Here is a 23,242-nt window from a genome sequence, read left to right as displayed (position 1 = left end):
AGTCCAAGCCCCAGGACTGGCACCAAAACAACAACTACAACAACGACTAAAAACAAAAATCAACACCAACAAAGCCCACTCGTATTCTTAAAACATTTGCAGCTCACACAACTCCTTTGAGTCAAAAGCTGGAAGGACTTGGCGTCAAATAACATTTTTCTACTCAGGGCAGCAGCAGTGGACTTTTATTTTACATAAAACAAAAGCTTATTTTTGCTTTTTAGAGAACCAATGATACTGTCTAAAACACAGAGTGTGATCATGATCAAGAATCACAATTACTGCGTATGCACGTTGTTTGAAAATAGCCCTTGAACAGAGCAGAAATGGTAGCGTGTTTAAAGGGAAGCAAGTAATTTTGTTCCTTTACTTATTTATGGTACTGGGCTTTGAACTCAACGTGGCCCTGACTAGGCAAAGCACTCGACCACTTAAGCCACACTCCCAACCCCTGGCAGAGTATTTTGGGGGATATTTTTCAGATAAGAGTGTTGTGGGATTTTTTTTTTGGGGGGGGAGGGCGGGCTGGCCCCTAACCACAGTCCTCCTCGCTCTACCACCCCAGAACATTCTAAGGGATGATAAGCATGTAGCTCTATGCCTAGCTCAAGGCATTTCTTGAAGCATTTACAGTCATTCCCAGAGCATACCTTGAGAATTGGAATGAGTTGGGTTTTTTTTTTCAGGTTTTACTTGAAAAGTTTTCTTTCTTTCTTCTACTTTTTTTCTGTTTTTAGTTCGAATACAACAAGGCCCAGAGCAAAGCTCTTGGACTCCATGTTGGTAGCCCATCCCAGGTTCCCTCCTTCAGAACAGGGTATCCGACACCCAGGAGATAAGGCCCGCACATTCCTGTGGAGACGAGCCCCGGAAGGAGGGCTCTTGGCTCTTTGATGTTTCTGGACAGATGGCTGAGATACCAGTGCTTCGACAGCTCGCGAAAACAGTCCTGCTTAGGATATCTGCTGCCCCCATATATATAGCTTGTTATTATTTGTTTTAGAAATTAATGTAGACACATAGTGATTTGAGTAGAGCCACCATATTTGAATATGGTGTTCGTGGGCTAGATGTATGATCACTCCAAGCCCCCCTTTCCTCTCCTACGAAGGGAAAATGAATCCTAACATCTACATCATAGGGTTGTGGGGATGGAGAGATGGTGCACGTGAAATTCTTAGCATTGTGCCCCATTTGTCTAGCTAGAAGTTTTAATGGAAGCCAGGTCCTGGTGGCTCACCCTGTAATCCTAGCTCCTCAGGAGGCTGAGATCTAAGGATCAAGGTTAAAGACAGGAGAGTCCGTGAGTGAAACTCTTACTTCCAGTTAACCACGGGTGTGTGTGTGGGGGGGGGGGGGGGGTTGGAACTGAAGCAGAGCTGTGGCTCAAGTGGTAGAGCATTATCCTTGAGCAAAAGAAGCTCAGAGATAGTGCCCAAGCCCTGAGTTTTCAAGCCTTAGGGCAAGCACGCACACACACACAAAAGTTTCAGTTGACATAATAATTGCTCCTATTCCTGGGGTACAATTTGATGTTTCAACCCATGTGTGTAGCCTTTAATGAACGAAGGCCAGTATTCAGTATGTCTGCCACCTGGGGCGTTTATTATATATTTATTTTTTGTTTTTTTTTTTATCGTGCCAGCCCTGTGCCTTGAGCTCAGGGTCTGGTGCTATGTCTGGGCTTTTTTGCTCAAGGCTAGTATTCCACCCTTCACTCACTGCACCACTTACAGCTGTTTGGTAGCTGATTGGAGTAAGAGTCTCATAATCTCATGGACTTTCTTACTTGGCCGGCTTTGAACCTCCATCCATCCTCATCTCTCAGCCCCCTCAATAGCTAGGGTTAGCAGTGTGAGCCACCGGTGACCTGGCTTAGTATTTCTTTTACTGAGAATATTTAAAATGCTTCCATTTTAAAGTGCATCATAAATGAATATTTTCTACCCTACTCAGTCTGCTATAGACTGCTTGGGCTTACCCTTCACCTGAGTTTGTGCCCAGTAACTAAGCTCTGTGGTCCCTCTTTCCGTCATCCGTTCTTAGCTCTGGTAACTGCCAAGTCCGTGTCTTTCCTAGATAGAACTACTACTTAACGTCTCTGCTGCCTCTCTGTAAGAAAAGCAGGTCCCATCAATAGGCCTTCTCGGAAGGTCCCAGAGAGACAAAAACCACAGAGAAAGCCCAGAAGATAACTTTGGGCTTCAGGATTGAAAGCTTGTTGGCCTGGTGTTACTGACATGAAAGATAAAGTTGAGCTTTATAAAACAAGCCTCCTGGGTCTTTGTTGTTATGGTTACTGTTGTTTTTAACTCAAATCTAGAATTTGTGAAATAAACCCTTTCCAACCCCTTAGGCCTCCATGCCTAGTAAATTCGGTTATAAACACCACTCAGCCATTAAAGCTCAAATAGAGTCAAATAGGTATTTGGTTACAGGTTTGATTAATGAAACCCAGACCTGAGACTAACTGTAACCATTCTGGATTCTTTAAATCTTGAAAATATTGGAGCCCTGAAACTCTGGCGCTGTAAGCCATTGAAGTCATTGATTGATGTCCCTTCGAGAGGGACCTTTCACTGCCCTGAAGTTCTTAGTCTGCAGGCTTGTTCTTGGTTATTTGTTTTCTTTCCCTCCCCAGCCACAGAGAGATTTTTTCTGAACATAGACATTCTGCGTTATCTCTGTTTATTCTCTAAACAGGCACCCACAGAATCTAAGAAATCAAAGGCCAGCTTATCGGGCCGGCAGAAATACTTTCTATCCTGCTGCATCCAAGTTTTCTGTCAGACAAGTTGCAAGGACAGGATCAGGAAGATAGAGCCTGAAGAGGAGAATACGTGATCAGTTTGAGTTTGAGTGAATTAAATCCATAGCCCATGAAAACATAACAATTGTAATTTTAAGAAAAAAAAAACTAGAAAATGGGTGAGGAGATTTGAGGCAGTAAACAGACACATTAAAAGTCGATTGTCATTGACCAAGATGCATTGTACTCATAAACTGATATTAAAACCCCTTTGAATTGAAAATTGGTTGCGTTGAAGCCCCTTCATACAGCTACTTAAGGATAATGAGATTTATTGGACAGCAAGCACTGGTAGCCGTGCCGGGAGTCCTAACCACTCCGGAATCTGAGGATTGTAGCTCAAAGCCAGCTCGAAAGGTCCTGAAACTTCTGATCGCTAATTAATTAGCCAGCAAGAAGCTGGAAGTGAAGCTATAACTCAAGTGAAAAAGCGAAGGGATAGCACTCGGGCCCCGAGTTCAACATCAGTTACACACACACACACACACACACACACACACACAGAGTTCATTGGAGGAAAGTCCAGTGGTAATTATCATAAAGATGTTAGAAAGTTCTGGAGACCACTGGGCTGTCTATCCTCCTTGAGCCAGTTAGCCTGGCACATTTAGAAAGTCTTTTTGTAAGCCTTTTTTATTATTTCCTCATGATTTTTTAAGTATCATTTCAATAAAGTCAAATTACTTCCCCAGATTTTGTTTGCTTATTGTTTTGTGGTGCCGGAGATCAAACTCAGGGCCTCGCTCCGCTAGCCCAGCGCCTACCACTGCATTCCAGCCCAGCCTTCGTCCTCTGATTTGAGGTGGACATGGCCTTTGGGTAATAGGAAAACGAAAGTTCAGTGTCACACAGTCACAACTCTTGTCCCACAGAGCAGTCACTCTAGTTTACTGTAACTCAACAAGCTCTTGATTCTTGAGATTATGCTGTACGGATTTTTTTTTTAAATAGTCATCTTTTGCAATTGCTGTCAGCATAACAAACACAATTCTCTCTTGAGCAGGAAGACATATAAAGGATTGGATATCATCTGGACACTGTGGCTCAGACCTGTAATCCGAGCTGCTTAGAAGGTGGACTTCTGGAGGGATCACAGTTTCAGGCTAGCCTTGATACTAAAGTTTGCAACACTCCATTTCAACCAGTGGCTGGGTGCAGCGGTGCATGCACCTGTCATCCTAGCTAGAACGCACAAAACATGTCTGTGATCCCCAAGAATACTGGGAAACAAAAGTAGGGGGACCACAGTGGAAGACTACCACCCGGAAAGTAACCAACAGATAGAGGAGCTGAGGTGTGCCAGAGGGCCTGCCTAACAAGGGTGAGGGCCTGAGTTCAATCCCCAGCACTACCCAGAAAAAGAATTTAGAAGGTAACGTATTGAGTGCCAAAGGGAACTCAGTCTTCCTCTCTGCAGAGAAAAATTAAACTTTAAATGACTGCCTGAAATCATTCTAAGGCAGGTAACAGTTATCAGAGATAACTAAGGCTTGTTTAATAGGAGAAAGAATATACTGTTTATATTGCCAACATTTTTCCTTGGTTCCTTACTGTTCTTATCTCTGTAGAAGGAGACCAGCAGGCCCTTCTTTCTTGGCAAAGAATAGATCCTCCGTGGGTCAGTCTGGGGAGGATGGAAGCCTTCCTTTTCTCACTGAGCTGCTTACTCCATGGAGAATTTGGGGCACCCTACCAATGCCACTGCAGCATGAGATAATAAAAACTCAAATTTAAATGAAAAGCTAAGCAATAGAAAAAATATATTTTTTAATGATTTCCTCTGTGTGTGTGTGTGCGCTCATGTGCACACCAGTCTTGGGGCTTGAACTCGGGGCCTCTACGCTTTTGTGCTTCAAGGCTACCACTCTACCATTTAAGCCACAGCTCCACTTCCAGCTTTTGGGGTGTTCCGTTGTGAACGAGAGTCCTGCCTGGGCTGGTTTCAAATGGCAGTCCTCCAATCTCAGCCTCCTGAGTAGCTAGGGATACAGGTATGAGCTGCTACTATCTGGCGTAGGATTATTCAAAGGATTTTTTTTTCTAACCAACTGTACTTGAGAGTGAGTTTAAAGAAACGCATGTAATTTGTAAGTAATATTGAACCCTCCCTTCAAGGCCTTCTTTCTGTGTTGATGTTACCTCTTTGCTTTATAGGCGCCTGAATACTTTAAACAAATGTGCCGTGATGAAGCTAGAAATTAGCCCTCATCGGAAGAGAGTGAGTATATATGACTTGTATAATTAGGATGGAGGGTCATGGGGGACAAGCGCATCCAAAAACCAAGAAGCAGATTTCACTTTTCAGACTCATTTTCTCACTCCAGACACACCTCTGCTTCGTGTTAAAATCCATTCGGGTTTGCCAAATTACTGTGTGGCTTAATATAATTAATCCAGTCGTTGCAGCCTGCCAGACGACTATGTTATCTACCGTTTCTGACCAAAAGAAATCATCTATTACCATTTTTCCTAATGATCTCAATGCGGAGTGTAAAATAAAGGGATGACTTCATAAATCCCCGTGTGGGGTGCACTGAGGTCCCCGGCCTTACGGGGAAAAGGGAGCTAGCACGCGTTGGCTTCTCTTCTGTTTTCCCGGATATAACGGTAATGCCATTTCAAAGCCGTGACGATCAGAGTGGACAAGGCTGGCTTGAAGGAAATTGAAGCATCCTGAGGGATTGGGGGGAGGAAAAGGACAGGGCAGGACTGCCCCCCCCCAGGGCAGCAGGAGGGCACATATCTGACTGCCCTTCTATGAGATCTAGGAGACCACCGGGGTGGGTGTATGGAGTCTCGGGCGTGAGGGTCACGCGTTAGGATAAGCCAATGTGATTGGTCAAAGAACATAGTTGTGACTGCCCAGAGTGCAGATCTTAATTACACTAGAGTCCTGAGCCTGCCCAGCGTTGCCTTCACTTGGGGGAATTAAGGACTGATCAGTGTGTCACTTATTCACTTCCCTGTGACACGGGTGAGGGTATTTCCCACGCGAGTGACAGCTGCCTGTCGTGGCGCACAGTGTCTGTAGGTACTTTGGCTGGAAGGCTGGATTTCTGGAGTTGGTGAGACACCCCTGGGCCCTGCCCGTAGGTCAGACGTGGCCAGTCGTGGTGGTGCTTGGTCCTTGGCGTTTACAAATGCGCCATGCAAAGCCTCACCCCTTGCCCGAGCCGGTGTGGGGTGCGTCTGCCGGGCACAGTCCTGGGGAGCCCTCGGCGCCCTGGGGGGAAGGGACGAGAGAAGGGGGGAACCGCCTTGCTGACCCACGCCTGCTTGCTTGGTTGAAGGATCCAGCGGGGGATTTGGGGGATTTTTGATGACTGGGTGGAGAGCTGCCTTTTCCGTTTGCTCAGTTGCAGCGGAGGGATATAAACGCATTCTACCCATCAGCCCAGGCCAGGGCTGGAGGCGGCCCGAGGGCCCCCGCGCTGATCCCGGTGCCCAACCCTTGGCACGCGTGCGGGGGCCGTCCCCCACCCCACCCCACCCCCGTCCGGGGCTTCTTCCCAGCCCTGGAGCGCGGCCTCCAGGCCCTGACAGGGGTGCCGGCCGAGCCCTGCCCCGTGCGCCCTGTGAATCCATGAGAGGGAGGGACATGGAGGGGGCAGCGGACACCGGAGGTGCCTCGTCCCGCTGGGTGCCACGTGCCCGGAGCCGGATGCCCGGTGCCGGATGCCGGGTACTGTGCGCCACGTGCCCGGTGCCGCGTGCCGGATGCCGGGAGCCGTGCGCCGCGAGCCGGCCCGGGCGCCGTGTGACCCGCCCGCCCCCCTGTGCCCCCGCAGAGCGAGGACTCGGACGAGGACGAGCCGTGCGCCATCAGCGGCCGGTGGACGTTCCAGCGGGACAGCCAGCGCTGGTCCCGGCTGGAGGAGCTGGATGTCTTCGCCCCCGGGCCGGCGTCCCCGGGCGGCGGGGAGGGACCGTGCGCCCCGGGCACCCTGGGCGGCCCGCGCGGCGCGGGGCCCCAGCCCGGGGACGCCGGCCCGGCCCGCGGCCTCCCGGCCCCCGCCGAGCCCCCGGGCGCCCCGGGCCGCGGCGACAAGAGCACCAAGTCGCGGGCGCGGAGCCTGCTGAAGCGCATGGAGAGCCTGCGGCTGCGGGGCGGCGGCCCCAAGGCGCGCGCGCGGCCCGGGCCGCTCATCGGCGCGCCGGTGCTGCAGGAGGGCGCGGCGGCGGCGCGGCTGCGGCGGCCGGCGGGGGCCGGGGCGGGGGCCGGGGCCGGGGAGGCGCCCCGCGCGGCCCCCGCGCCCCCCGCGCGCCGGCGCCGCGGCTCCGGCTCGGCCTCCGCGCACAGCAGCAGCGGCAGCGGCAGCAGCAGCCCCTCCGAGGCCGGCGGCGCGCCCTCCCCGCCGGCCCGCGCGCGCGGCGCCCTCCACAAGCGCGGCGGCCTCTACCTGGAGGGCTTCGACCCCCTGGCGCCGCCCGGGCCCCCCGACGCCGCCCTCTTCCTCGTCCCCCGCGACCACAAGCCCGGCACCTTCCCCGCGCCCTGGCGCCCGGCGGCCCCGCCCGGCCCCGCCGCAGCTCCGCGGGCTCCGCCGGCAGCCGCCGCAGCGTCTACGACAACGTGCCGGGCCCGGGGCTCCTGGGCAGCGCCTGGGACCTGGCCGACCCCGAGGGCGAGGACGCCCTCCCCGCCTTCCCCGAGCTCGACGACATCCTCTGCCACGTGAAGGGCGTGCAGCAGATCGTCAACCAGTGGTCGGAGAAGTTCTCCGACGAGGGCGACTCGGACTCCGCCCTGGACTCCGTCTCCCCCTGCCCGTCCTCCCCGAAGCAGAGGCACCTGGACGGGGACCCCGACCAGACGACGCCCAGCGACCTGGACAGCACGGGCAACTCCCTCAACGAGCCCGAGGAGCCCGCCGACATCCCCGAAAGGAGGGACTCCGGCGTGGGGGCCTCCCTGACCCGGTGTAACAGGTACCCGCCCCGCAGCCGCTCCCCCAGGTGGGTGGGCAGGGGAGGTCGGGAAGGACTGGCTCCCCCCGCCGGGGGGGATGAAGCCCGGCGTTCATCCACAGCCCTGCGGACTCCCGCCCGGTCACACGGGAGATCGCCCCATCGGCAAGAGGGAGCACTGGGTCGTGAGACACGGACACTGGGTGGAGGAAGATGGGAAAAGCTAGGACGGAGAGTCAGGGAGCTGCATGGCATGTCTGCACCTGTGAGCCGGCCTAATGCCACTGCCCTGTGTGCCTCCCAAGGGTTAAAAGGGCTTGTGGCCCGCCATGACCCTCCTTATCCACACTTTCTGTATCTGAAGATCTAACCAAATATTCCGGAGAAAAGTCTGCATGCACTATAGAGGCAGACAGATGTTTATTTCCTCGTCTTTATGCCCTAGATCCTACAGCAGAGCAGTGAATTATTCAACATTTACATCGTGTTAGGGATTCTAAATCGCGCAGAGGTAGTCGAATGTGAGATGGGCATGGTTGGCGTGCAGGTACGCTGCCATCTTCTCCAAGGGACTTGTGCCTCCTTGGGTGTCCGCCCAAGACCTGCCCTTGAATCAGCCCCACCCCCAACCTCCATGCAAAACTAGAAGCCACTCTTCATTTTTCTGTGGTGGGACGGGGAGAGGCAAGATTCAGATGGAACCTGAGTCCTCTTGGTTCCTAAGACGTCAGCAGAGAGCTCCCGGCCGGTTGTCCGCATTTGCTTTCTAAGAAACCTTCGCCCTGTTCTCCTCCAGGCGCAGACTGCGGTGGCACAGTTTCCAGAGCTCTCACCGGCCGAGCCTGAACTCCGTATCCCTGCAGATCAACTGCCAGTCTGTGGCCCAGATGAACCTACTGCAGAAATACTCACTTCTGAAGCTGACGGCCCTGCTGGAGAAGTACACGCCTTCCAACAAGCACGGCTTCAGCTGGTAGGCATCGAAACTGCTCCAAAGACAGGGTCCCCTCCCGGAGGCCATCCCTGCCCAGAGCACACGGTGGCTCTGTCCTTTATTATGCCATCCGTCTGCAGTCTCGTGCGGTCTCTGTATTCTTGAGGCCACATTGGATAGGACTCAACGTGGGGGGGGGGGGGCAGGGGGGTCCTGTCAGCAGGGTAGGTTGATTGAGTGTTAAGCTTTTGGAATGACAGCATTTTCAGTCACGGGGGAGGAAAGGATCCATCATTCATACCACAGTGAAGTCATCTTTGTAGTCATTTTGTGGTATCAGGTCATAATTATAGAAAGAAGGAAGAAAAATAAGAAGAATGCCATGGGTTTGTCTTTGAAGTTCTTGGTACATAACCCGGCCATATTTATACATGGTTTCAGAAATGTTTTTGTCGTTGTTGTTTGCTGGCGCTGGAGATTGAACCCGGGGGCTGTGGACTTCCGGAGCGCACGCTGTACCACCCAGTTCCATCCTTGGCCCAGTGGAGCATTTTTGACATGAACATTTATGGCCTCATTCAAAAATCCTCTTATATACTAAAAAGTTCATATTATTATGTTCCCCTAGCAAAGATGCTCAAAGACTGAATACTAAATTGAAGCAATTAGGAAATATTACAGACCAATAGTTAAGTAAAGGTGAAAATGATTTGGATGCATTTGTCCTAATCCCTTTTCAAAAAAAAAAAAAGATTCAGCATTGACAAGTGCGATGTAGACTGTTGACTAGATGAGTCATAAGGGCGAAAGGTGTAAGAGACCAGAGACTGTCTCTGGATGGACACCCCTGTGTGTTTTGCGGTGTCACCTCGGTGTCCCTCAGTCTTCTCACTCATTGGCTGCCCTGTCGTGAAGGCTGCAGAGGCAGCCCTGTTCACTAGAGCAACGCCAGCAGGGCGCGGTAGCTGGTCCAGCTGGTGGCCCGGCCCCCGCCAGCTCAGCTCCTTACCGGGTGTATACACCTCATCAAAGCACCTCTGGAGCAAAGGCGGCGATTGTGGGAGTTCAAGTACAGAAGTTGTTTGTGCTGAATGACAGAAATAAGTACTGACTGGTTTAGCTCCAGATGCTTCAAATTCTCGTTGAAGAGCGTCACGTGTTCTTCCCACATTCCGCAAGCCGGGCTCTTCCCCCCCCCCCCCCGACAAAGTGAGTATTATGCACACTTCCAGCCATAATACCGTGTGCTTAGCTATATGGAAATACACGTTTGGCGGTACTCTGCGGCTCTAGCGTTCCTCGAGCTCTGAGCAGGAATATGGTGCGGGCGGGGGTAAGTGCTCGCTCACTCACAAGCCGGTCAGCCCGCTTCCGTGCTTGAGAGTAACATTTTCCCTGCCGGCTATTTAAAACCGAATAGTTGAGATTCTTTTTTCCAAGGTGTCTACCCCTTTCCCACCAAAGCCTCAAGAATCTGCAGAGTCCATGGTATTTCTTGAGCTCTGGTCAGCTTTTCCAGTGAGTCAAAGCCCATGTCAAAGCCTGGCTTTGTGGGGGCCGCTCCGTGGGGAGGGGCTCTGCCTCCGCGCCTTTCCTGTTTGCCTCGCCCGCTCTCGGTCTCGCTCCAGGGCTCATTTGTGGAGCTCAGATGTCCGTTTGACAGCCTTCGGGGCACAGCGCGGCTTCCTGCCGTTGGATGCACTGCTGGGGGAAGGGGGCTGCCTTCGGGGCTCACAAAACCCCTATTGTTCCCTTTTCCATCTTTTCTCAGAAACCTTAAGACGTGATATTCTCTGGGGTCATCAGCAGGAGGATTTATTTTGACTTCAAGTTGAGCGCTGTTAAGCTCTGGGGTTGATTCTCATTCTAGGAGGCCGATAGTGCGTGTTTTCTGATTTCTTACACAGGGTTAAGCAGGTCTTTTAAGCTTGGTTTCGATCTCATCTCATCTCGGTCCTCTCAGAACAAAATGGGATCTTGTTTTTCAAGATTGTGCCAGCAGAGCTTAGGGTATTCCATGTTTCCTGCTTCTGTCTTGTGCCATCTCATTAATGATATCCATCAACTCCCTTAGCCAAAGGAACCTAGCGCTCAGTAGTAGCAGGAGAAGGTTGGGTATCAGCTTAGGCCGTGTGACCTGTCCTTGGTTTCAGCCCGGGGCTCTTCTGCTCATGACTGGTGCTCTTCCACGTGGGCCGCACCTCCAGTATGATTTCCTCTCTGGTTAATTGGAGATAGACTCTCCAGGTCTTTTCTGCCTGGGCAGCTTCAAGCCTGAATCCTCCAAAGACAGACAGCCTTCTGAATCCTTAGGATGGTGGCCTGGGCCACCAGCCAGACAGCCAGCCCCGGCTCTCAGACGAGGCAGCTCAGCCCCGGCCTGCAGAACAGTCAGTAGACGTGAGCGTGGACACGGATGCCAGGCGTGCTCAGCACAGGGCTGCTGCAGTGAGGCACTGAAGCCATCGGCGAGGTGCTAGCCACGAGAGTGGCCTGGCCCGGCGTGAGAAGTGTAGACAGCTGATCACACCCCACGAGAGGAGAAGTGTAGACAGCTGATCACACCCCACGAGAGGAGAAGTGTAGACAGACCGCTGATCACACCCCACGAGAGGAGAAGTGTAGCCACACCGCTGATCACACCCCACGAGAGGAGAAGTGTAGACCGCTGATCACACCCCATGAGAGGAGAAGTGTAGACTGCTGATCACACCCCATGAGAGGAGAAGTGTAGACAGACAGCTGATCACACCCCACGAGAGGAGAAGTGTAGACAGCTGATCACACCCCATGAGAGGAGAAGTGTAGACTGCTGATCACACCCCATGAGAGGAGAAGTGTAGACAGACTGCTGATCACACCCCACGAGAGGAGAAGTGTAGACAGACCGCTGATCACACCCCACGAGAGGAGAAGTGTAGACAGACCGCTGATCACACCCCATGTGAAGAGAAGTGTAGACACACCGCTGATCACACCCCACGAGAGGAGAAGTGTAGACACACCGCTGATCACACCCCGCGAGAGGAGAAGTGTAGACACACAGCTGATCACACCCCGCGAGAGGAGAAGTGTAGACACACAGCTGATCACACCCCGCGAGAGGAGAAGTGTAGACAGAGCGCTGATCACCCCCCGCCGTGTCTTTTTGAACAGGGCCGTGCCCAAGTTTATGAAGCGGATCAAAGTCCCCGACTACAAGGACCGGAGCGTGTTCGGGGTCCCCCTGACGGTGAACGTGCAGCGCTCGGGCCAGCCCCTGCCCCAGAGCATCCAGAAGGCCATGCGCTACCTCCGCAACCACTGCCTGGACCAGGTAAGGGCCGGTGCCCTTCCCCCCCCTCCCCCCGGCGCCACGGCAAGCCCCTCCAGGCGCCCCGTCTTCCGACCTTGTGGTGAGGACGCCGGCGTCTGCCCTGACACCCCATATTCCCCCTCCACAAGGTCGGGCTCTTCAGGAAGTCGGGCGTCAAGTCCCGGATCCAGGCCCTGCGGCAGATGAACGAAGGTGCTGCGGACGGTGTCACCTACGAGGGCCAGTCCGCTTACGACGTGGCCGACATGCTCAAGCAGTACTTCCGAGACCTTCCCGAGCCCCTCATGACCAACAAACTCTCGGAGACCTTTCTGCAGATCTACCAGTGTGAGTGCTTTGCACCCTCCTAGGAGGGCTAGCGGGCCAGAAGCACGGGTCCCCCGAAGCGCGTGGCTTGCCCTCCACGTCAGTCGCCACACAAGGCGACCTTCACGGTGACCTTGCGGACACGGGTCATCCGTCCCCTCCTGCCTCTCCGTCGATGGGCTTTAGTGAATCATTGGAATAATTCAGAAATGACGCTGCCTGATCGGTCCAAGTTCTGGGGGAGCTGAGCATTTTTGCGGTCTGCTCCATCTCCCTTTAGTTGTTTCTAGTGCATTGTTATCTAACATGCCTAGTTTCAAACCAAAACGAGTTCCAAAGTCTCTCTCTCTCTCTCTCTCTCTCTCTCCTCCACCTCCCCTTTGGTCTACAGAAACTTCATTTGCTTCACATCTCTAGCAGAGTTGTTATGCTTAAGATTTCACAGGTGTCTGTGTGTTTCATCTCACTGTACGATGAATAAATGATCTTTTTCCTTCTGTGCTTCATCGAAGTCCCTGCCAGAAATACTTGAGAAAAACAATACCCATGCCCTTCTCACCGTTAAGCAAAGCTTAAAGCAAACAGCTGTTGAGATTAATGATCAAGATCAGGATTATAGCTTTTACAGCCCGGTGTTTTTCTTGGCTCGCAGTGGTATCACAGCCACGTGATTTAAAAGCAGCCCCTCTCGGTGACGACGCTGTCTTTGGAACTGGCACACGGGGCTCTGCTTGATGAGAAATGGAGCTGCTCTGGATTGTTTCATTTTTTTTGCTTCATCCTTTCCTATTTTATGAAAACACGGATCACATTTTCCCCACCGAGGCATTTGCTATGTGTCGTAACCATGGAGCTGTTTGGTCCGTGTGTCTTGCGGCGCTGTGTGGGAGCGACTTGCTTTTTCCACCAAATGCTTTTTTAAGAGGTTGGCTCCTACTAAAGGAGACCTGAAGTTGGGGGTTGGGCTCCACCTTTTCTAGGTGTAGGTTATTTGGTGGGTTTGCCTTTTTATATATGTTCATATTTATAACGATTTCTCTTTCGGTATACTTCCTGAAACTCGAGAAATGACTCGTTTGACCCGCCTGGTTTGAACTGGCTGGGTCTTCTAACAGCTTTTCCAGTTTCAGGAATGAAGAAATCAGCATCCTTGGAGATGCTGAAGCACTTGTAGCCAGGATTTAAGAGGTTCTGTTTCTACCGCCGCACACCTATCTCGGGCTTTTTACTGGAACTATAAACAGAGCTAGTTTCCGCCAGTGAGGTGGCAGATGGGCAGTTGTGTAGGTGCTTCGGGGACAGGTCTGTTCTGTGAGCCGGGAGGACGCAGCCCTGAACTCGCGGTGGGTTTGGGCGTGGCGTGCCGCGGTGTTAGAAAGGTTGACCGCGTCCACGCGACAGGACATCCTCGAGGGTAGGGAGCCGGCGGCCGCGGGCGTGTGTCCCCCGTCCCCCCGCGGTCGGCGTCGTGCGGGCTGCTGGCGTTGGCTTTGGGACGGGTTCCTGCCCCGCGCGTGGCGCTCGCTGAGCTGAGGCGGGAATGCTTGTGCCCCGCAGACGTGCCCAAAGACCAGCGCCTGCAGGCGCTCAAGGCTGCCATCATGCTCCTGCCGGACGAGAACAGGGAGGTGCTCCAGACGCTGCTCTACTTCCTGAGCGACGTCACGGCCGCCGTGAAGGAGAACCAGATGACGCCCACCAACCTGGCCGTGTGCTTGGCGCCTTCCCTGTTCCACCTCAACACCCTGAAGAGGGAGAACTCTTCCCCCAGGTAGGGGCGGGACAGGGCGAGTGCACCAAGGCCCTTCTCACCGCCGCCGCCGCCGCCGCTTTGCTTTTTTATTTTTTGCCAGTCCTGGGCCTTGAACTCAGGGCCTGAGCACTGTCCCTGGCTTCTTGTGCTCAAGGCTAGCACTCTGCCACTTGAGCCACAGCGCCACTTCTGGCCTTTTCTGTTTACGTGGTGCTGAGGAATCGAACCCAGGGCTTCGTGCATGCTAGGCAAGCACTCTACCGCTAGGCCACATTCCCAGCCCCCCCCCCCCCCCCCCCGCTTTTCTCAAGTACAACCTCCTAGACAGCCTGGACCGGCCAGGTTTCGAGAGCGAGCACGTGGGCTCCATACGCGGCCACCGCCAAACTCCCAGCCTGTGCCCAAAAGGGAAATAGCCAGGGCTCAAAAAGTGAACACTGGCCTCTGCCAGGGCTTACACCTGTAGTCCTAGTTACTCGGGAGGCCATGACCTGAGGACCCACCACTGGATCAAAGCCAGCCCAGGCAGGAGAGTCCCCGTGAAACTTTGACCTCTGATGAGCCACCAAAAAGCTGGAAGTAGACCTCAAGCAGTAGCAGCGTGCGGGCGTGTGAGCACGCACGCACACACACACACACACACACACACACACCTCATTGGTGTGGCCATGGAGAAAGCCAGGGAATTCGAAAACTAGTGAACATTACAATTTGCTAGACCCTCTCTATCCAACACAAGACACTGCTTTTTCTGTTAACCATCTCATTTTATAACGTAACTACTCATCTCACGTCCACTGATCATGTCATTTCACAACCATCATAGAAGGTAGACTTCTTTCATTCACGTGAGGAAAGCGAAGGTTAGGAGGTGGTTAGTTAGTTCAGGGACTTATCTCTGCCTGACAGGAAGAAATAGGAGAGCCAAGTTGGCACTTCTGTGAATAAGCAATATGAAAGTCTTTTGGAGGGTGCAAGGCAGCCGTGACTAACTAGACTTAACCTTTAATCGTAAGTCCATCCAGTGAATGGTTTTTCTTCATCACTAAAGGATCCTGAAAAGCATTTCTCGCCAGGTGCCAGCGTTTCATGCCTCGCTAGCTACTCAGGAGGCTGAGGTCTGAGTGTCACGGTTCAAAGCCCAGACGGGAAAGTCTGTGAGACTCTCATCTCCAGTGAACCACCAGAAAACTGGAAGTGGCGCTGGGGCTCAAAGAGGTAGAGCGCTAGCCTTGAGCGAAAGAGCTCAGGGACAGAGCCCAGGCTCTGAGCTTAGGCCCTGCGACCACCACCAACCACAAAAAGTATCTCTCCACTAGAAACGAGGGATCTCGCCGTGCTAGTTGAAATCAACTTTTTTTCTGAAAGCCAGGCAGTGCTTAAATATCCTGAACCAGCAAAAGTTTGCTGGAGCATTCCAACTTTCACGAGAGAGAGAAATGGAGGAGAAGGGTAAAAAAATGACCTAAGTCTAGGACAGCACCGAGGAAACCATAGATTTATCCCACGCCTGTGGGAACGGACTGTGCAGCCATTACGGATAGTAACTCCACTGTGCCCGCGCCCAGAGCCCCTCGGCAGCGGCCTCGTTCTCCGCCCCGGGCAGAGTCTCTCGAAGCTGCCCGAAGGCGGAAACCAGACCTCTTAAACAGCTCGAAATGGCTTGCGTTGGAAATCTCTCTCTCGTGATTTTGATGCATTGTTGATCAAAACTCTGAGAAACGCTGGCCCGCTCCTTCACAAAAGTAGGCTCCGGCGACATCCCTTTTGTCTGCTTGGCCTGGGCTTGAAGAGCACATCGGTTGAGAATGGGCGAATGCGTGACTCGACGCCCGCTTCCGCACACGCCTTGGTGTGGGCCGTCCCGCGTGTTCCACTCACCCTCCCCTCCTCCTCGCCTCTCCCCCCTAGGGTGATGCAGAGGAAGCAGAGCTTGGGGAAGCCGGATCAGAAAGATCTGAATGAGAACCTGGCGGCCACTCAGGGGCTGGCCCACATGATCGCGGAGTGCAAGAAGCTCTTCCAGGTAAGGCGTCGGGACGCTCAGCCGCCGCGCCGAGGGCCCCGTGCGTGGGCCCCCCCCCACGCCTCGCTCCCGCGGAGGGTCTCAGCTATTTGCACAACTTTCCTTTCACTTGAAAATAAAAAAAAATTACTCTGTTTACCTTAAAAAAAAAAAAAAAACAGTCTGGGGATATGGCCTAGTGGCAAGAGTGCTCACCTCCCATACATGAAGCCCTGGGTTCGAGTCCCCAGCACCACATATATAGAAAACGGCCAGAGGTGGCGCTGTGGCTCAAGTGGCAGAGTGCTAGCCTTGAGCAAAAAATAAGCCAGGGACAGTGCTCAGGCCCTGAGTCCAAGGCCCAGGACTGGAAGAAAAAAAAAAAACAAAACAGAGAATATAAATGGAGACAAGCTGCAGACTTGGTGCTTGTTATTCTTATCTTTTCCACAGCTAGAGATTTACAGATTCCTAGAGAAATGATGTGTGTGTGTGTGTGTCTTTCTGTATGCACTCATCCATTAATGATATTTAATGAGCCCCTAAGTTAAACCTCTTTAATTGGGAAGTAAAAACAACTAATTACAGCATTCTGTATGTTAGAACCCTGCCTTGATCAGTGTTCGTCCTCGTGGAGTCCTTACCTTTCTACTCCAGCTATGCAGAGAGTACTTGGTGCAGGAATAACCGCTCTAGATGCCTTTGTGACGGCGGCCTGCCTACACGCCCGTGCTGTGGCCAGTCTCCATCTGTCCTGCTCGTCACCGCCCGAGCTGCCTGGGGGACCAAGGCCATTGCCTCCATCCCCCACTTTGGTTTCTTTGTTTTGTTTTTGTTACCAGTCCTGGGCCTTGGACTCAGGGCCTGAGCACTGTCCCTGGCTTCTTCTTGCTCAAGGCTAGCACTCTGCCACTTGAGCCACAGCGCCACTTCTGGCTTTTTTCTATATATGTGGTGCTGAGGAATCGAACCCAGGGCTCCATGTATACAAGGCAAGCGCTCTACCACTAGGCCACGTTCCCAGCCCTGGATCCCCCGCTTTTGCCGCTGGCCTCTGTGGATGAGCGCTCGAGGATTCACCGCCTTTCTGTCTTGCACGGTCTTCCCAGGTTCCCGAGGAAATGAACCGATGTCGCAACTCCTACACCGAGCAGGAGCTGAAGCCCCTTACGCTGGAGGCGTTAGGACAGCTGAGTGATGAGTCGGCGGACTACAAGCACTTCATCCAGGACTGTGTCGATGGCCTGTTTAAGGAGGTCAAGGAGAAGTTTAAAGGCTGGGTCAGCTACCCCACCTCGGAGCAGGCCGAGCTCTCCTATAAGAAGGTATGTCTCGGTTGCCTTTTGGTGGTCAGGATTTGCAGTCATCAGAGATGAGACTTCCCAGCTGTAATCTCCAGGGCTATCCATGGCCCAGCCGATGTGAAGGGCAGAGTACAGACCCGTCACAGGCTGACTGGTACTTAGCAACACTTGAGAAGAGTTCAGTCAGTTTTAAGGAAATGTCTCCGTGTTAGGACAGGCTTAGCTTTTTCTGTTATTGCATGAAAATCCCTTTGTGTTCCCAGTCTGCCCTGACTCCCCCTCGTTTGGGGCACCCTTTGTGACTCAGCATGGTAGGTCCATGGAGACGTTTGTTGAACATCTCTAGCGGCTTAAAAGTAAAGCATAGCCAGCACCAGTGGCTCACACCTGTAATCCTAACTACTCAGAAGGCTGAGACTTGGGGATCAGGCTTGAAGCCAGTTTGGGCACCTAAGCCCAAGAGACCTACGCCCAACTAACCAGCAAAAAGCCAACAGTCAAGGTGTGAATTTAGTGGTATAGTGCTTTCCTTAAGCAAAAAAGGCCAAGCAAGAGCTCCAAGCCCTGAGTTCAAGCCTCAGTACTATCATAAAAATAAGTAGAGAAATAATAGTCCTGCGGCGAGGACAGATTTGGGGTCCCAGTTAAATAACGTACTTTATCACAGTTAACATCAATCCAGGTCCTGGTCTGGACCCGGATCTTGTTTGCTGATACTGTTTGCTTTCTGGTGACTCTTTAATTTACCCAGGGCTAGCGGCCTACCACTGGCCTAGGTGAATTAGCCTGTGAACCTGAGGCCTTGTCTTCCCGAGTTCCCAGCTTGCCTTCCGCGTCAGAAGGCGTGCGTGCTAGGCGTGCGCACTGAGGAAGCGTGTCCCCGTTCTCAGGTGAGCGAGGGCCCCCCTCTCCGGCTTTGGAGGTCGACCATTGAAGTCCCCGCCACCCCTGAGGAAGTCTTGACGCGGCTGCTGAAAGAGCAGCACCTCTGGGATGTGGACCTGCTGGACTCCAAAGTGATTGAAATCCTGGACAGCCAGACGGAAATCTACCAGTACGTCCAAAACAGCATGGCGCCCCACCCTGCCCGGGACTATGTGCTTCTGAGGTGAGCCCTCCGCCTCTGTCTGTGGAACAGGCAGTCAGCTGTCGGACGCGAGGCTCGATGGCGCTGGGCCGCTCAGGACGGGCGTGGGGCTTGGAGTTAAACTCGGGTGTCCAGAGCAGCGCCGACGCCTCCTCCCGCCTCCAGCGTCTCTATTGATCCCAGCGGGGTATCTGACCGAGAATGGTGGGAACTCCCGGAAGGGACACGTCCCCGTGCTGCGTGGCCTGGCGGATTTCTGTCCCCCGTGGGATCCTTTGCGTTAGGGATGGACAGTGGGCGGGCGAGCCGGGACCGGCGTGGGAGTCGCGAGCGAGGTGTGGCTGGGCGCCGCGGGCTTGGAGCCCCTCAGCCCGCTGGGGACTGAAGGCCTTCCAGCATCTAAGGAGACGTCCCGGTCCTCTGCAGTGCTTCTCCGGATGTGCACGTTCTAGAACCTTCCTGAAACGCGAAAGGGGTGTGTGGCGGCGTTTCCGCGTGGCTCTCTCCCCTGGGGCGCCGTGAAGTGGCCCTGCGGAGTCTCCGCCGAGCGCACGTGGGCCGTGGGCCGACTGAGCCCGCCCCCCGCACCCCTGCCCCCCCTGCCCCCCCCCCCCCGTCCTCCACGGGGAAGGCTCTCAGCCAGTCCGTGCTCTGCCTTGTCGTTCCAGAACCTGGAGGAGTAATTTACCGAAGGGCGCCTGCGCCCTCTTCCTCACGTCCGTGGATCACGACCGGGCGCCCGTGGTGGGGGTGCGGGTCAACGTGCTCCTCTCCCGGTATTTGATTGAACCCTGCGGGCCAGGAAAATCCAAACTCACCTACCTGTGCAGAGCCGACTTGAGGTACGTCCCGCCTCTGGCTGGACCCCCTGGGCGGAGGCGGGGAGGCGGGGAGGAGGCGGCTGCTTCCCTCCCGGGGCGGGCCCGAGTCCGCGGCCGCCTCGCGGGTGCAGCCCCTGGGGCTTAGGACACACGCTAGGGAAGCCATGCCCACCCCAGGGTTCTCCCAGCGAATCGAATGCCCCAGGGAACGGCGTACTCTGTATCTGAACCAACAACGGGAAGAGTCTCATTTCATACTCTGAGGGCTTTGCATCCTGGGACTGGGACCTGGACTGGGTGGTGCTGGGTTAGGGCTTCATCCTATGCCACCCATGTGTGTGTGTTGATCCATAGCAGAAAATGATGAGAAAGCAGCAATACAGATTTTAGAAAATGAACTTCTACACCGTCTTTCTAAATATTCATGTTAACTCGACTCCCTGTGGAACCTTTATGTGTCCAGTTCTTCGTTTGCCCGTGTGACCTGCTTCTGTGACAGAGGACAGTCCTAAAGCTTCCTCTGAGCAGGTTCAATGAGTGTCTGGCTTAACACACTGCTCCTTGGGAGGCCTCTGGTGCCAGAGGTGTCATGCACGAGCCACGGGCTCGCCAGACGATAAAGAAGAGTAGTCTTTTACTTACCATGCTTTGCTTATTACAAAATACAAGTGCGTGGAAGGCCCTGGCTTGGATCCCAGCAGTACAAGAACAGAAAGAGGAAGGAGGGAGGGAGAAGCGTATTCTGGCGTGTCTCTACCTAACGTCTCTCCTGTCTGCCGCAGGGGTCGCATGCCGGAGTGGTACACCAAATCCTTTGGCCATTTGTGTGCAGCCGAAGTGGTGAAGATTCGGGACTCCTTCAGTAATCCAAACACCGACGCCAAGGACGGCAAATCCAGGTGATGGCCGAAGCAAAACAACAGTGCCACCCCCCCGTGTGACGGCGGCTGGAAGCTTGCCAGTCCTTGCCAGAGCTCACCTGTGGTGATCCTGAAGCAGAGCAACCTGGGGTGTTCAGACGTGAACTGTAGCGCTTTGATACATTTTTTTAAAGCTGCTTACCGTTTGTTTAAGGTCTGTGTTATAGACCGTGACTGGAATAGAGGACTGTGCAAAAAAGAAAAAGTGCTTGTGTTCTTATCCACATTGCTTCTGAGAAGCAGAACTCTAAGTAGATTATGGACGGTGATGAGGGATCGGTTCTCGGTGGTGCCGCTGTCCGCGCCCCGTCGTGGACCGGTGCTGCGGTGCGTGGCGGAGCTGCCGACCCCGCCGTCGGCGTTGGCACTCCCGCAGGTGTGTCCCCGAGAGGGGCAAGGACAGGCTTGCACAGAGCACAGTGGGCGTGTGTCTGTCGCTGGTTGAGTGGCGTAGATGGAAATGCTGGAAGGCAGTGTCTGGCACACTGAAATGGCTGCAAGAGAGACACTGATACACCAGGACTGGTTCCACCTGGAATCGCTGACTACCCCGCCCCCCCCCCCCATAACTAGGAAGGTGACCAACCCCCTGTCCATTTCCAGAATATTGTAGATTGACCCTGGCACTCATTTTAATGCAACTTGGACTTAGGCCTAATTGCAAAAAGTGATGTCGTTTTAACTGGTAAGATTAGCTCAGGAATAAGTATGCCAGTTCCCTTATGCGCTCCAAAGCGGCGTTTCGTTTGTGTTTTTGTGTTTTTGAGTTATGGGTCGGGCTTTGGTTTTGTCTCAGTACTGGAGCTTGAAGTCAGGGTTGAGCGCGGTTCCTTCGCCTTTCCCCACGCGGTCGGCACTCCACCCCCCAGCCACACACCTCCACTGGCAGCTTTTTGATGGTTGATTGCAGATAACAGTCTCGCAGGAATCTCCCGCCTGGATCGGCTTCGAAGTGCGGTCCTCAGACCTCAGCTTCCTGAGTAGCGAGGGTGACGGGGCGAGCCGCTTTGCTTTAAGTGAGATACAAATACTGGACCTCTCCGCATTTAACCCTGGATCAAGCACCAGTCTTTTTTACCTGATACAGTTCGTTGCATCGTCAACATAACAGAAACATAGGAACATAAGAAAACCGTACGTCCCTAAGAAATCCCTGTAATCTTAACTGAGACACAAAATGCCTGTTTGTTTTGTTTTGTTTTGTTTGGGTAGGAGGGAATTGATTGGTAAAGGCGTTCCAAAGCAGAACATATTTATGAATGGGGTTTGGCTTTATCACCAAATAGATTTTCTGTGGGGTTTATTTTTCTTTTACCCAGTTTTTCTTTTCCCTCAGAATGCCCTTAAAATGTGTTTTAGTGGCATTGAGAGCAGTGCTCATAGTGGAGGGGAGGGGACTGCGTGAAAGGAAGGCCGCAGTTGTCTGGGAAGGGTAGTCTTTATACAGGTTTTACTGTAATGGCAAAGAGAGACAGTATTAGTAAATTTATTTTATATGGATCAAAAGTGAATAATGTATGAATGAGAGAAGGATTTTTATTTTGTTACAATGTTAAGTTACCACTGTCAGTGTTATTTCAAAGGTTCTTTGAAGAATTGGGGGAACAGGGATCAGATGAGAGATTTAACGTGTTTAGTATTTTGACTATCAGCAGTGTTGCTTGTGAAGCTATTCCTGCCATGTATATTCAAGTTTGACAGTTTCCACATTTGTAAGATTGTGTGTTGTATATACCATTCTATGAAGATATGTGTATACATGTCTGTCCAGTGTGCTTTCAGACGTAGATAGAGCATGAGAAAGATTATTATTTAAAACATACTTGTATTTATACCTCAGATATTCTTTTGGGTTTTGTACCTCAAGTCTCCCTTTCCCCCGTTGTAAATACACTTTACATGAATACAGTCTAAGTGAAAATAAATAAATGAAAGGAAGAGGTTTATAATTTGCTCTATATCTGTACAGAATATTACCCAGTAAGTGCACTAAAGTGAGGGGAAGGTCTCCCTGCTTTCCTTTGTGTATTGCATCTTTCTCCTAGTCTCAGGATCACAGATTGTAAAGAATCCCAAAGCCAGCGCCCTGTGGGAGCAGGCCGGAGGTTTCCCGGCTGAAGGAAACCGTGGCTTGTGAATCGCGGGCCGGCCGAGCTGCGCCCGAGCTCCCGGCAAACAGGCAGCCCGGCGAGCGAGGGCTCAGGAGGCCCGCAGACCGCAGGCAGCCCGGCGAGGGCTCAGGAGGCCCGCAGACCGCAGGCAGCCCGGCGAGGGCGCAGGCAGCCCGGCGAGGGCTCAGGAGGCCCGCGGACCGCAGGCAGCCCGGCGAGCGAGGGCTCCGGAGGCCCGCAGACCGCAGGCAGCCCGGCGAGGGCTCAGGAGGCCCGCGGACCGCAGGCAGCGCGCCCAGAAAGCCGCCGGGCCCCACAGCAGCAAGGGCAGGCTTGCGGGCGCAGCCGGGCCCCCCTCCGCTCCACACGGGGTCTCCCCGCGTGCGTTCCGCTGCCCTCCTGAAGAGATTTCTTCTATCGCCAAGGAAAAGCGCTCAAGGGGTGTCCGCCCCGTCCGGAGCGACCGCCCGCGTGTACCCCGCGACCTCTGCGTGGCGGGGAAGCTCTGTGGGGGCAGGCGCGGCCCCCGCTCGCCTCTGCCCTCCTCTGCACGCCTCTGCCCTCCTCTGCACAGCTGCCCGGGTTTTGTACTTGTACACACCTAATAAACTCGTTCTCTGCTGGAGCACGGTGACTGGCTTCCCTCCCGTTTGTGCTAGAGGACGAGAGTCGTGGCCGCCCTCCGTCTTAATCGTGGCCGCCCTCCGTCTTAATCGTGGCTGCCCTCCGTCTTAATCGTGGCCGCCCTCTGTCGTCTTAATCGTGGCCGCCCTCCGTCTTAATCGTGGCCGCCCTCCGTCTTAATCGTGGCCGCCCTCCGTCTTAATCCACCCCTCGCGCTGGCGAATCGGGACCCGGTGGGAGATTGCAGAGCGCTGAAATGGAAAGATGCCGCAGAGTTGCTCAAGAGTGTTTTCTGGTGGTTCTTTTTCTTCTTCCCTTCCCTCCCCTGGTCTCCCCCTCCCCTC

At 53.5% G+C, this 23,242-nt stretch overlaps 1 protein-coding gene across 1 annotated transcript in view; it reads left to right on the top strand.

The window, feature by feature from the left end:
• The window catches only part of Dlc1 (DLC1 Rho GTPase activating protein), a 334,097-nt gene extending 311,774 nt beyond the window's left edge, over nucleotides 1-22,323 (top strand). Inside the window, exons 9-20 of the mRNA XM_048330552.1 lie at nucleotides 4,964-5,027; nucleotides 6,598-6,990; nucleotides 7,110-7,738; nucleotides 8,514-8,690; nucleotides 11,808-11,967; nucleotides 12,096-12,294; nucleotides 13,831-14,044; nucleotides 15,938-16,052; nucleotides 17,141-17,356; nucleotides 18,226-18,443; nucleotides 19,091-19,264; nucleotides 20,026-22,323. Of these exons, the coding sequence (XP_048186509.1) occupies nucleotides 4,964-5,027; nucleotides 6,598-6,990; nucleotides 7,110-7,738; nucleotides 8,514-8,690; nucleotides 11,808-11,967; nucleotides 12,096-12,294; nucleotides 13,831-14,044; nucleotides 15,938-16,052; nucleotides 17,141-17,356; nucleotides 18,226-18,443; nucleotides 19,091-19,264; nucleotides 20,026-20,146 (2,680 nt within the window). The 3' untranslated portion in view covers nucleotides 20,147-22,323. The remainder of the gene's footprint in view (nucleotides 1-4,963; nucleotides 5,028-6,597; nucleotides 6,991-7,109; nucleotides 7,739-8,513; nucleotides 8,691-11,807; nucleotides 11,968-12,095; nucleotides 12,295-13,830; nucleotides 14,045-15,937; nucleotides 16,053-17,140; nucleotides 17,357-18,225; nucleotides 18,444-19,090; nucleotides 19,265-20,025) is intronic.
• Nucleotides 22,324-23,242: the final 919 nt, after the last annotated feature.

Source organism: Perognathus longimembris, chromosome 21, assembly GCF_023159225.1.
Source record: "Perognathus longimembris pacificus isolate PPM17 chromosome 21, ASM2315922v1, whole genome shotgun sequence".
Lineage (NCBI taxonomy): Eukaryota > Metazoa > Chordata > Mammalia > Rodentia > Heteromyidae > Perognathus > Perognathus longimembris.
This window is presented reverse-complemented; position numbering and strand designations above follow the sequence as displayed.